Here is a 14,640-nt window from a genome sequence, read left to right as displayed (position 1 = left end):
TGTGCTCCGAACCGTCACGGCCTGCGAAAACGCAGCGTTGCATCCGGTGCGACATTAGCCGACACTCGATATCTCTTCAAAGCCGATTCGGCTTGAAACAACGCGCCTCATTAAAAACGGGATACAGAACGTCGTCTTAGAGCAACGATGCAGCAAAAGTCGTCTACAAAGCTACAACAGAATAATATCCCGTTGCAATTTATGCGAAACTAAATATTCAAACAATTAAGAGAAAAGCATCCCAATCTGCAAACATTAAAACGGAAGGTTTCGCGAATAGGATATACGACTCGTACAGAATAAAGCTCTGAAATTGGAGAGACATTATCGTAATAGCGTTTGCTTAATATCACATTACAATGAATCGATAGAAGATGGATATTATTATAACGAGCTTTATAATATAACGAGATTTGATTACGCACATATTCTTGATTAATAATTGATGTTGACATATATATATATATTAAGAATCATTCGGTGAGATTAATGTAACAATTAGATTCTAAATAGTAATAAACTAATGAGATTTTTTTCTCTTTCATGTAATAAACTTAATATTGAAAACTTGATAGATTTTGTCGTAATGCTATTTTACCGTATCTGTTATTGGAAAGAGGAAACGCCCGCGTGAAATGAATAAATATCAATATTACGTCTGATCAACGAGTATCTGCAAAATATTTCACATTAAACAGAAGTGCCCGATATATTTTAATTCGCGATGCGATCTCTGCACGTTTGATGACAATTGGTTAATCTGTAAATTTGGATCTCGCTATAAACGCGCGCGCGAACCAGCATTATATCGTTCGCTACACGTGACGAGGCAGAAAGCAAGTACGTCGTTATTAATTATAGCTTGATAAATATTTAAAACGCTCGTGATTGATACCTGTTTGTGACGGATAGGCGGAGCGTGTGCGCGCGAGCCACGCTCTCAGATCGGCAGAGGCAAATTTTCGCCCCGGAATTAATTATTTCCGTGCAAACATCGCTTTAATATATTCCGATTGACGTTACCCAACGGCTCCCCCCCACCCCTCGGCGCGCGATGGATCAACGTTTGGCGTATGAAATAAATACGCCATCATACGTCGGCCGCGTCACGCTCAGATAGAGGTACACCGTTATTCGGGATTGCTTTTTTTCCACTCGCTGATCTCGATGGCGCGTGTGTACACTGGCCGAAAATACATAGAAAAAAATATACCGCTTTTGAGTCCTCGGTAAATACGACCGCGTATACTCTCGCGCGCGCATACGCGGCTGCGTTTGTTATGACTCGAATTTGTCGAATTTTTCCCCGATTCGGTAAAAATTCGCCAAAGACGCGAAAAGGCAATTATTAAATCAGACCCGAGGCAAGAATAAGTAGAATAAGTATCTCTTATAACGCGTCCGTTTTTCTTTCTCTCGCGACTGTATCTTTTTTTGTTTTTTGTTTTTTTTTTTTTTTCTCAAATTTGATCGACCAGCGATGTTCGATCGACTGGCGTTAGACCACTGGTGTTAACGCATTTGCGCGAACGCGGAATTCGTTAAACGCGCTCTCATTATGGACGGTGATTGGAATGTAATAGAAGTATAGGTCCATCGAGACGTTGATTATCCGTGAAACGAGATCATCCATTTTGCCGAGCATTATTGGATCATAATTTGCGCCGATGCGCTGCACTTTGACGTTGCAGCACAACGTCGACGGTCGATGGCGAATATTTCGCCGCTAGTGTTGGTGAGGGGAATGCATGCGCGAGAGGACGTGTAACGTGTAAAACTACAATATAATATGTACACGAAGTACATTTAGAAGGACATCGAAGTACATCGTAGCACCACAGCAGAAGCATTATAGAACGAAACGTTGACGCGTACACGATCATGTATGACGTGTATGTATGGTGTGTATACGCATGCGGCCATAGTTGCATGCAAACAACCAGCAACGCGATCAGCGAAATTGAATTTTTCGCAGGTAAGTGCTTCGACGGCGCCCGAATAAAAGCACGTAAACGTTCTGATGCATTTTTCCTTTGCGTACAGATGATCTCCTTCCTTTTCGTTGAAAACACGCGCGTTTTTCGACCCTCTCAAGATCGCGATAGGCAACATCCGGGTGAGATGAGTACGCAAAATGTTATCTAGTGTCTCGAGTGTTAGAACCCATGATCCGTACTGTTCTGGGCGATAATGCAAAATGTTTATAAAATTTTCAAAGCAACTTTGAAAAAAGCACACGCGTTCCTTAATTAAATTTAAGCTTACGAAGAAAAGAAATTCATATTTTCATACTATAATAACGATGTTAAATTATGATTTTAAAATATATAATTGACATTCATCATTCACGTTTAAATTATTTATTTGATTCGGAATAAAAAATTTCCATTCGGAATAAACATGTCCGCGCGTCTGACGTTGCGTTTATTTTTACGTCGATAATATCCGCGAGTCCGTTTGGATGGAGCTGGATGGGCGAAACGCGCTACAGTCATTGCACGGGGAACAGGGTAGACAGCACCTTGACAAGCCGTGGAGATAAAAATTGAAGCTGGAGAAACACTTACCGGCTACTCCAGCATAAGCCTGCATTCCTGGATACGCGGCGGCATGCTGAAGTGCCGCCTCCCCGTTGGGCAGCCCCTGCGCTGGAATGGACAGATGGAGGGCATCTACACTTCAGTAAGCTCAGCTCTTATCGGGGAGAGGGCCTAGCCTAGAGGCCCCTGTCGCAATACCCAGTAGGCCAATCGATATTTCCGCCGACTATACTCGAGTATAGTAATGACTATTCGAATGGAGCGATAAAGGCCAAAGATTAATGGAAGCTTGACTATAGGAATAATCATATATCACCCTCTGTGTAAAATTTATCGTTTGCATGTGGTACGATTTATACATTTAACGATTCGTTAGCGTTAATGATTAACTTGACCAACATTCAGATTATATTTATATTTTTGCACATTTTTTTCTTCTAATTCAATCACGAGAAGCCTTTCGTAATACGTCAAATTTATATATATATATATAAATGAGATTTTAATATAATTAACATTTATTTGTTTTTTTACTGCAAATTCAATTTTGTTCACGTTACTGAAAAAAGTTCCACATCTTTTACAAAATATAAATCTCGCGCTTATAGTAGAAGTCTGTGAAACTGCACATCGGTCTTCCGCGTATGAATCTCGTAATTTCAGCGCTTCCTGGCAAATAAACGCCAACGAATGTAACCGGCGCTTCCTCAGCAAAGCACGGGGAAGTACGACGAGTACCGCCTGGCGTACTCAACGATGTACTTGGCCTGCGCGAAGTTATTTACATCCCCGCGGAATAATAAAGTCCGTCGTCGATTGGCCGGGCATTGCGCAGGGGCGGCACGCTGCGCCTGAGTTGATACTCACGTCCCGCATAAGTCTGCGGTATTCCGTTGGTGTAGACACCTGGATCCGAGCCTGCCGGCTGGCCGTTCGGCGTTTGAGCGGCCATGTTAAAATTCGGCATCGTCGGCGACGGTAACGATGGTATCGCCCCGTTAACCGGTTGCCCTGTGCCAGTACCTACGAGCAAACCTGATCAGTACACACCGGTTACCCTCTTGCTCTTTTAACACCGACCTCGATCGTCCTCTGTGCGCGAGGCATCGGAATTGGGATCGGTAATTTTTATTTTTTTCCCTTTTTCCTACTTTTTTTCTCGCACTGTTTTTCACTCTCTCTCTCTCTCTCCCTCTCTTTCTCTCTCTCTCTCTTTCTCTCTCTCTTTTTCCTCTTTCTACTGTCAGATGTAATTACGACAAATATTCGATCCGGGAAATGATCCGTATGCCTCGCGTTTGAGGGGTCGGACGAACTACGGACCGTCGGGTTGTTGATTTGATCCGTAGACCAGAGCCTTGTATCGAGTTAATATCGGTTTGGTCAAAGGGCTGTGTTTAACGTCACATTTTCTCTCTCTTTCTCTCTCTCTCTCTCTCTCTCTCTCTCTCTCTCTCTCTCTCTCTCTCTCTCTCTCTCTTTCTCTTTCTCTCTGTGATCCTATGTTGCGCTTCACGCAACTTTCGCGTAACATACGATCACGTATCATACCGCAGCTATATGCTTGTTTTTGATATACTACAACGTTTATGCGAAAAGGTCGTGTTTATAGGTAATAGTTTGTCCCCTGTCAATGATGTGACTCGGATCAGCGATCAAAGCCTTGCATCGTGTTAATGACGCATTGATCGCGTCGATGACCAACGTTTGGTATCACATCAATATTACTCGCGGCATTGATAAAGAGATATAATTATGTTTGAGCAATATCTGTTATTTCTATCGAATTAATGTGTAATTATGGAAAATATGCAGTCAAGGGCACACGATAATAACATCGATATGTGTTGATGACATAATCAAAATACAAGTTTTTTAAAATTAAAAGAATGATTCTTGAAGAGAAAAGAAGGAGCTTTTTAAACATCGCGATTGACTGTCAGATAAAGATAAGTGCCGACATTTTAATGCATATCCGAATCGGGTCTATATGACTACGAAAGGTGGAAGACGGGGAAGAAGAATCTCGATTCCTCGATAACACCCGGAGATTACGCTGCGCATATCCTCGGTACGTAGGTATGACGATACATCGTAAACTTAAACTCCCGTGACTGCGCGATATATACGTTCCGGCATTGTCGATTCGTGATGGGTAGTCGGGCGGTTTCTCTACACGGGTGAGATTTTTACAACAGCAGTGAAAGTATTGTTACTTCAAAGTATATTGATACATTGTGCCCGAGATGAAGAGTTCTCGTTGAATTTCGCATGGTACAAAATAGGACAAAAACCGATACACCGTGCTATTTCGAGTTATATATTTTATAAAAAGATTTTATCAAAGTATTTAATTATAACTAAAAAATAGTTCTATTTTAATTTTTCTACATCATCAACGAATCGTTGAATTTCTCTTTCACAGAATACTTTGAAATGCAATTATCGTTAGAATCACAGAATGTTTCTTCAATAAAATCCACCTGCAAGTGCCACCCTGTATACATGTCGTTTGCGGTTGCGGTATCGTTCCGTCGGAAATAAAAGCTCGCTGCTTCGGTAATCTTTGGTACGGAGTAAAGCGGATGGACGCGACGAGGTGGGTCGCGGGAGCGAAGGCAGGGAAGATTGGCAGAGAAATAAAATATTATTTCCCTATCAAACGGTATTACCTTCCGCTTGACGAGACTCGACGTATAACGGAGCCGATTTTCCCGCTTATTTTATTTCTCTACAACGACTTCGATCTTTCCGTTGTTTCTTGTATTGCCATGCGGAGGGCGCGAATAAGAAGACGGATAGAGAAAGGAGAAAGGGAAGTGTGAGGGCAAGGAAGAGGCGTTTCTTTGGCTTTTCCTCTTCCTCTACGAGCTTTCGATAAAGTTTCGCGGTACCGGCAATATCTCTCGCTCGAGTCACGTTCGATGAAAATGTTGTATTGATTTACGAGTCGGTTATAAACCAACCGACTGTACGCGTTTGTGTATATGTGTGTCGCGAAGATTCAGGGAAATTACATGTAACAGAGATCAGGAAGAAATGGTGGCCGAACGAAAGAGATTTTATATCATTAAAATCGGACAGCGTTGATGATTGATAATTCGTGTGCCCTCGAGTGCTTTCTTCCTTTTCTTCCATCAATTTTTTTAATGGATTGACACTATTAGTTGATTAATCGGATAACTCGACATTGATTAATCAGGGTTGAAAAATTGAATATTTTTCACGTGGTCTTTGTAAATTGTTATTAATACATATATTGTATGGAAGACTTTCTTTATCTATACTTATTGTTAGAGCAAGATGTACATTATTTTCATCTCAGCTTAATATGAGTATTTTAAATTAATTATTGCGAATAGATAATAAAATATAATTTTTCAGTTAAATGCAAATATTCGTAAAAAAAGAATTTGTTGAGACTATTATTTTATTTGCTATATCGGTATTCTTCATTAGATTATAAACATCTCCAATCTAAAAGTTCAAACAATTCGATCAATTCATATTTTAATTTAAAAAAAATATCTGGGAAATTAGAGAGTAAATGAGTTCTTGTCTTGCGACACCCACAATATAGCTGGTTCATTCTAACTTCTTTTCATTCAACTAAGCTTACCAGAAGTTGGTGGGACTACAGGATTTGGCATGCCATTCAATGCATGTGGCAATTGTCCAGCAGCCAATGCAGTCATTGGATTGATGTACGTTCCCTGTGCGGTCGCGGCTGCCATGAGTGCCGCTTGTTGCTACGAGCAAAATAAAGAAAAGACTTTTATTAAAAGGAGCGTTCTCGAATTTTTTATTACTTTAGCAAACAGAATTACTCCAAAAAAACAAAAACCTGTGACCATGATGAATATTTATCTAATCAATATTATCTTTTTTTTCGAAAACTTTTTATTTCAAATAATGAAAAAAAAAAATGTTCTTTCTTGGTGATTTTGAGATATATCGTAAAATATTATAAATATAGCAATTTTTATAAAACGACATTTTGTTTCTTCTCATAACCTGGTCAAATCTGGGAAAAATTAAATCAAAGGTAATTGCGGTGAGCCTCTCTCTTTGCATGCAAGCATTAACGCGACGGCATCGTGTTTCGGCCGATCATTTCCAAGAGTAACGAGGGACGAGCCATCGCAGATTGTGAGTCGCGGTAACGAGGACAACAAGGCGGTAATGCGGTAACGCGAGAGCCATTAACGGTAACACGACCCACCTGAGCGTAAGCGCTGTAAGCGCCGAACTGATTGAAGACGAAGGGGTTAAGGAGGCTCATGTTCCCGGCCATTTGCTGCATGCGTCTTAGTTGTCTCTCTTTATCAGTGTCTGCGAATTTTACCACTATGCTGGATGACGCACCCTGAAACAGATAATGCAATATTCATAATTTCACTCTCATAACGTTGGAATTTTTATGGTTTCGTCGTAATTTTACGATGTGCCAGATGCTACGTATACATTTTAATGATCTCTGTAACGAGCTATTATTTGTAACACACATAACGCGTAGAAAAATTATTTTTAATCAGACTTTTATAAGTAAATAATTAAGGATTTATATTTGCCAGTATAGAACCACGATAGCGTTCTAATTATGCGAAAAGCACGGAAAGAATAAATTCATTAAAACAATTTCTCATGTAAATTTTACTATCGAGTTCTAACTAGAACTTTGGGAATTGAACTCTTCTATATATTTCACTGTCGATTAATAATTTTTTATCTATTATTGAAATTAAATGAGATTATAATTGTCCCATTTCCTCGAAAATAGAGAAAAAAAAATGCAATATACATATAACACAAAATAATATTAAATATGACATAAAGCAAAATAACTGTTCACATATTGCTCGCTAGATGAAGGAGCAGGTAAATATAAAATGTACGACAAAGAAGTGATTCGCAATCTTTTCGCACGAAAAGGACTCCTTTTTGGAGATGCTCGCGAGAATATGTAAGGCGATGACATTCTCACGACGTCTAAAATATAAATGGAAAGGCAACAGGTGGTCAGTGGCCATTGTAGCTGCGGAGAAAAGCTCGGCTTTCGCGCGCGAGTTCTCGGTGATACATTATATTCACGTCATCAATGCAAATGCTGGCTGGGCGCGCGTTCCTGAGAGTTTATATAACAGTTGTAATGTTACAACTTGCGTAACGAGACTTTTAGCTTTGGTCACGCGACTTCGCATGGCGGACTTCACCGTGCTTCTCTCGCGTGCATCTCTTTCCTCTCCCATTTTTATGTCGCTCCTTTGTTTTTTTTTTTTTCTCAATATTCTTCCTTAGGAAGCCTAAAATACTCATAATGAAATGAGATATATTAAGTAAAAATATTCATGTAAATATATTCCATAATCTTTTTTGATTAATTCAAAATTTTTCTGATATTACACTGAGTTTCATAACTTCTATCGATACGACGTTTACTAACTAGTTCCGTCCTGATTCATACACTGACATTAAATCGATACTATCGTGATGAACGACCCTTCCTTTTACACGCGAAAGTCTCACGTCGCAGATAGAAATTGTTATACAATGAGAAATGAATTTCATATATATACGTTAAAAATATACTAAATAGATCTATATATAATAGGCGAAATTATTTCTTGAAAATCATTGAAATAATCGATGTTCATGTCATATAAGATAATCAATTGTTATTAAACTTGTAACAGTAATAATAAGTTAATTGTCTTAATTCTCTTTTAACCCTTATTCCGTACTGATGGATCATTTTTGTCTGTGATTTTTCTAACAACGTCAATTTTTTGAAAACAAATAATCATAAAATAATATATTTAAGTAAATTATTTTTCAAATTTATTATTTTAGTCTTTATTTAGAATGTTCAAAGAAGGTATATACATTTTTCAGATTTTTTAAAACACTTTTATATATTAATAAACGAAACTTATCGAAAATACGATGACCCACCTGTACAGTTAGAAGGTGCTAAAAATAACAATACGGAGTAAGAGTTAAAACTATCATGTTTTAAATTAATTAAAATGTGATATATATACAATAAGTAATATACCAATAACATCTACAAATATGTGATATATACAAAAATACAATTTATTAATTTACCGATAAATAAAAATATAAGATATATATTAAAGTAGGATTTTCAAGGAATAATTTAATCAAAAGATCAGAGGGTATAAAACTAGATTATTTTAGATTATTTTAAATTAAACTGTTTCCGCAGATGCTAACATTTATACAGTAATAAGAAACTGTAACGACAAGTTCGATCTGCGGCATGATTGTTATGCATTGACAAGAACTGGAGCGTATATCGATAATCGATTGACCATCTTCACCTCGCGAGAATTCTCCACAAAAGGCTCGAGGCCGTTATTCATCAGCGAACCACATACGTTAGCTGATGCAATTGCTTTTAATTTAACGACAAGGACACCGTCAGATTCAGACCGGTAATGTATAATATATCCATCTGACAGATTTCCACGGAACGTCACCTTGATACACCGTGTCTCGTTCCGATTAAATCGATCGAGACGTCTCCTTGATAGTTTCAAAGACAATCTCGATGAAACGTTTTCAGCATATACGCACAGCCCGTTCCGACACTCTCACGATAATGCGTGTGTGCCATGCGAGATGTACGCTCTATGCGCGTTAAATGCTCGCCCCCGAAAGAGGGGGCGATTTTACGTCGACGCCAATCGACGCTGTCAGAAACACTCGCTCGTTTCGCCGCGCCAAATTTTGCTTTTATTGTTTTTATTTTTTTTTCTACGTCGCGTTTCGTCCAGAACGTTCGAATGGGTATTCCCATCGAATGGGTATTCGCACGACAAACGAAATCACGCAGGAGCGAGCTTTTAGAGAAAACTCTCTCCTATTGTCTCTCCTCCGTGACCATCGCAGACTTTACTCAAGTGCGTAATGCGAACAAACCAGTCTCTGATATTTTTAGAAAAAACGTGGATAACTTGCGTTAATTTTTTGCTATAAAAATGTTACACATACAAATAAATATAAGCAAAATAAAAGAATATATAGATATAAACATTTCTATTCGCTACTCGCAATTAGAAAATATACCTTGAAACTCGAATGCAACGTCATATAACGAGTTTTAATCGATAATTTGCAGTGCAAGGTCAAAGACTTGGAAGGTTATTGCGTAAAATCATTTCCCTTTGACTTTTCACTCGCGGTATCACCTTCGGCAACGCATGCGGCAGACATACCGTTGTATTTGGCATTTTCGAACGCTGAAGGGCTCGCACTACACGAGTACCTCGGTTATTAAAAGTTTCGTTTGAGACCGGGCCTCGAACGAGGTCAAACGCGCGTATAACCGCGAGCGTCGCGAGAAAACCAGCGACCAGGTGCAGTTTACAAAAGCATAAAAGTTTCCGGGAGCGGATGTAACTTTCCGCGTTACTGTAACTATAACTAATATCGAGAGTTTTGCGCGCGATACACCTCCCTTTTTGCCTCTCAGCTATATACGTTTGCGTTACTCTTTAAAGCTTTGCAAAGGAACAAAACTGTGAGACAATGTGTGTGCGCGTGTGTGTATACTTTTACATTCCTTAAAGGCCATGTATTTTCATTATTGCCACGTCTAATGTTGTCTCTAAAATCTGTTACCAAATTTCTCTAAAATTTTTCAATAAACCACACACATATTTAAATTATTTAAATCTCACAAAAATATTTTACAACACTTTTTTTATATTCAAATATTATATGTCACATAATATTTAAATCATAAACTTGTTTTGTCGCTCAACAATAGTATTATGCAAACCAGTAAAAAATAAATAATTAAAAGATCAAAAGATATATAACAAAGTGTTAGCAAAATTCTACTTTTTTGTGTATATCAAAATTTCAGTCTTTTTTCAGTTAAAATTTTGCCGTATGCGAAGAGAACCGTGAAAGTTCTAAATCGAAAATAAATTCACTTAAACGCCTCTCAAACAGCGATCATATCAAAAGTCTGCAAATTTTTTTTTCTTTTTTTTTCTACAATTTGTCGAAACATTCTTGTTGCGACTTATAACTGTAGCAATTACAGAAATCTTCATAGTGTATCAAAAACTTTTGGTAGTAGAATTAGTTGGGATACTTCAAGTTTAGCGAATACATCGTACGCTCTAAATATTAACGAGTTCGAGGTCAGCGTTGACGTAAAAAAAAAAAAATTTGAAAGTCGAATTTTCAAGCATTTGAAGCGGTGCGTGTCAATCGGCGTATGCGTTATGCTCTTTCGTGCGAGAAAAATCGTCGAGCTGCGCCGGTTACGCGCGATGAACGGTATCGACGCGTGTTCCCCAGGAAGATAATTTGCGTCGACACTCTCTCGAGCTTCGAGGTCTTGTGCGCCACGCAGGTATAGATGTCCATAAAGTGTGTGTGACATTTACGCAAGCACATATGTACGTCGTCGCGCACGTGTACGGCATGGAAGAGACGAGGTTGGAACGAGACGTGGGGCGGTTGAGGGGCCGCGCGGGGGAAGACGAGGTCGTATCGGAGCCAGTGAAGCCGAAGCCTCATTATTGGGGGATTACGGTTCATTAATTCCGATCCAACGTTCTGAACTGCACGCGAAAAGGAAAAGCCGTTCTCCCGAGAGCCGGAGGTATCATGCGGAGAACGTTTGAAGCCGCCGCCGCTCTCCCTTGCTCGTTATGTCTGTCCTACGTGTCGCCCCCGTTAAGGTTGCCCCTTTAAAAAATGTCGATATTAAAGCACACGCGCCTTTTTCCATTATGATTTCATGAGCTGACATGAACATGAGTTACGCGTTGCGTTTGATGTTTCATCCGCGCGCATACATCGTTATCTGGTTGAATTTAAGCTCGCTATATTCTCAGAGACGCATAGTCGATGCTTTTTCATATCCGCACTTCGTCGGCGTCTCGTCGCTTCTCATTAACCGAAGATACCGGCGCCCGAGATCGATCGAGAGCTCCAAGATAAAAATTGGCGGTATCTCTACCGAGGTACTTGAAGCGCTTGGGCGTCGGAGCTTAGCTCAGAGGGCCACAATATTGGACAGGCCTTGCCAACGGAATGAAGCAATTACCTGCTGATTGGAGGCTCTCCCGTTAGCCGCACCATCACACTTGCCAATCCGCTAGATGGTAATTTCAATAGATACAACTGGAACCGCAAGACCGGCCGGAACGCCGATTGCTCCTCGTCCTCTCGTGTGATTCTCTGTCAAATCGGAATATAGAAGCGAGCGTTCCAATTCGCGTCGATGTATTTCAAATTACAAACCGCTCACGCGATGCTCTTAATTTTAAATGTCGATGGGAAAATAGGTAATTGGAAAATCGTAAAAGAGCATCAAATTGATAACATTAAAAGATTTCGAGTACTCTCGTAAAAGTTCAAAACATTATTGTAAAACAAGAAGAGAGACAAGGTAATACGAAAAAAAAAAAAAATAGCAATTATAAATGAGAGTAATCGTAATGTTATTATTATTATTATATATCAATCATTTGTATATTTTATAAATATTTTGTGCGCTACGTAACATGTCACTATGATGTTTTAAGCAATTATTATTTTCTGGTTTTTTAATCTGCTGTTTAATCTTCGCAGTTCTCATTTCATCTTTTCTAAATTTTTTTACTATCACTCATTCTCGTTTATTATATTTTTACACTTTTCTTTCTCCTTATTTAATATATTTCATTTCTTAATATATATATATTTATGCTTTAAAAGATTTTATTCTCGGAGAATATAGAATAAACATGTATCTATTTAGACATTCATACCTCGGTATCATTTTATCTAGCTAGATTCGTTTTATTATTATTGTATTAAAGAGCAGAGCAAACGTCGTCGAAATCCGCTGAAATTGGCACTCTTGAATGTACACGGAAATCAATTATTAACGTTAACATCGCGTCGCTTTGTTGACGGGGTGTCTCTATCACAAATGCGGCGCTCTCCGTGCTGGATACGTTCGTATCGATTCGACGATACCACATTGTAACGGAGGGAGAGTCGGCGCACAATGAGGAATCACGACAAGAGCCTTATCGTACGAATAATCGCTTCGAATCCCACAGTAAGGACGGGATCTTGCTGATGGGTTCCCGTGCTCTCACGGTCGATCGCGCTTCTTTTCCACGGTCGTCCATTCTTCCCCCCATCCCCCTCTCCCTCTCGCTCTGTCTTTCTCTTTCTTTGTGAAGATTCGGACTCCGCAGTCATTTTGACTCCCGATACACACGAAAGACCCGCCAAACAAGTAACAGTTGTACTAGAGATAAAAGCAATGCAATTACGAGGCCGCCGAGAGAATTACTCAGGGAATGTCTTTAATTAAATGTTGGGAGCAGTTTCCGAGCCTCCGTTAATGCAGAGACAATTTCCTTCCATCCACTTTCCGTGCGCGCGCGCATGCTGCTCCAAACCAGAAAGGCAACATCCAATCGGAGATGGAGACCCCGTTACGTCCGCGTTACGTCCAGACCCGCGGGCTTCTCAACTTAACCAAGTTTTAAAGTTTGCGTGTCTAATCACTCGCGTCAATGTCCATTCAAAAACTCGCTCAACAAGTATCGAATTCCACCATTCAAGTTTCCTCGTTCCGATCGAGAAGCGCGCACATCCTGCGAATTGCTTGTAGGCATCCGATTGACTGTTCTCGCTAAAGTTTGGAATAACTTCAATTGGCCATTGTATCTTATCACTTCTTCGAAAGTCTCTGTATGATGAATTTCCTGTCTACTTGAAATCCAATTTAGCACGTTGAATGCCGCATGAATTATGGTTAATTTTGCAAAGTCCAACTGAAGAACTGCGTATATTAAAATATTTTATAAGTGACATTAAATTGGGTTAATTAATATAATTAATCTTAGTCTGATAAATTTAATAAGTGTGGATTTTCTATTTTTATTATGTCTACACTGACAATAAGTATCACTAGAGTTGGCTACCTTGGATTGTTTTAAACTTTTGTAACGAGTGGACATTTCACCGCGAGAAGATGATAACGATCGACGGTGTGCCAAAGTTACGCAAATAGGACCAAGGGGACATCATTCCATGACTCGTTCTGACGCGACGCGACGCGACGAAACACTTCACGTAGTTTTTTGCTTTTATTACGAGACATTTCCGAGAGATATATGTATGCGAGGGGAAGATTTCGGTGCGCCAGAAGCGCGACGTCGGAGGGTTTGCGAGGCGTGACAAGAAATGTCACACGCTTCGGAAAGCATAACTACATGAGGCCTGGCTCGGTCGCATGCCGCTGCGTTGACATATACGAGGTAAAAGAAAGAAAAAAAAAAAGGAAACACAGAGAGAAAAAGAGAGATAGAGAAGTAGAAGCAACGCACGAAAATATTGAGCCCTTGAAAAAATATTGCCCGTTGCGTGATGCACGAACGCGCCTATGATTCGAGACGTGTAAACAGGCTGTGGATCGATGCGATCAAACAAAAAAAGTGGGCAAAAAAAGTTTGGGGCTCGAGATACTCCCGTGCAGTTGATGCAGGATTGCGTGATGCGCGTGTCCGGAAAAGTGGTAGATTATCGTCGCGAGTAAAAGTATTTAATTTTTTTATAAAAGAGAGTAAAATCGTGTTAACACATTTCGCATGACAGAGTCATTAGTCACAGTTTGTAATAACATTATTAAAAGGGTCGCGACTAAAACGTTTATAATATTTTATAAAGCATTACCTCGGCAAACTTATAGTTGATACCGCGACTTGGTTTACACGTTTTTTGATAAGCGAAAAGAGAAGGAGGATAAAGTTATTCTTCTGTTAAAGCATTGAAAAAAAATTGAGTTTAAAGCGACGAGAAGAGAATGGCGGAATATCCGAGAATACATTGAGCTGCTGGAAAAATATTGTTCGCTAGGAAAGAGGCACGGGAGCGTCGCTACGAGAAGTGTAAACCACATTATACGGGCCGTGAAATCGGAAAAAAATGTTTGTACTGGTCGGTGTATACCGACGTCTCGGTATTGTTAGAAATTAAAATTTTTTCGTGTGTAATATCTCCGAATGTGACAGATTGTAAAATCGGCTAAAATATTGAGGGCTCGAAGAAATAT

The 14,640-nt window shown here is 39.4% G+C and overlaps 1 protein-coding gene across 12 annotated transcripts in view; it reads right to left on the bottom strand.

The window, feature by feature from the left end:
* LOC140663143 (CUGBP Elav-like family member 4) overlaps positions 1-14,640 on the bottom strand; it is a 322,403-nt gene that overhangs the window by 25,925 nt on the left and 281,838 nt on the right. For 9 of the 12 annotated variants that reach the window (XM_072887100.1, XM_072887106.1, XM_072887105.1 and 6 more), the window contains 4 exons: positions 6,763-6,906; positions 6,160-6,289; positions 3,408-3,575; positions 2,568-2,672 (listed from right to left, as the gene is read on the bottom strand). In XM_072887100.1, the coding sequence (XP_072743201.1) occupies positions 2,568-2,672; positions 3,408-3,575; positions 6,160-6,289; positions 6,763-6,906 (547 nt within the window). The remainder of the gene's footprint in view (positions 1-2,567; positions 2,673-3,407; positions 3,576-6,159; positions 6,290-6,762; positions 6,907-14,640) is intronic. The other 3 variants (XM_072887101.1, XM_072887104.1, XM_072887098.1) reach the window with 2 other exon arrangements.

The sequence above is a fragment of the Anoplolepis gracilipes genome, chromosome 2 (genome assembly GCF_047496725.1).
Source record: "Anoplolepis gracilipes chromosome 2, ASM4749672v1, whole genome shotgun sequence".
Classification (NCBI taxonomy): domain Eukaryota; kingdom Metazoa; phylum Arthropoda; class Insecta; order Hymenoptera; family Formicidae; genus Anoplolepis; species Anoplolepis gracilipes.
This window is presented reverse-complemented; position numbering and strand designations above follow the sequence as displayed.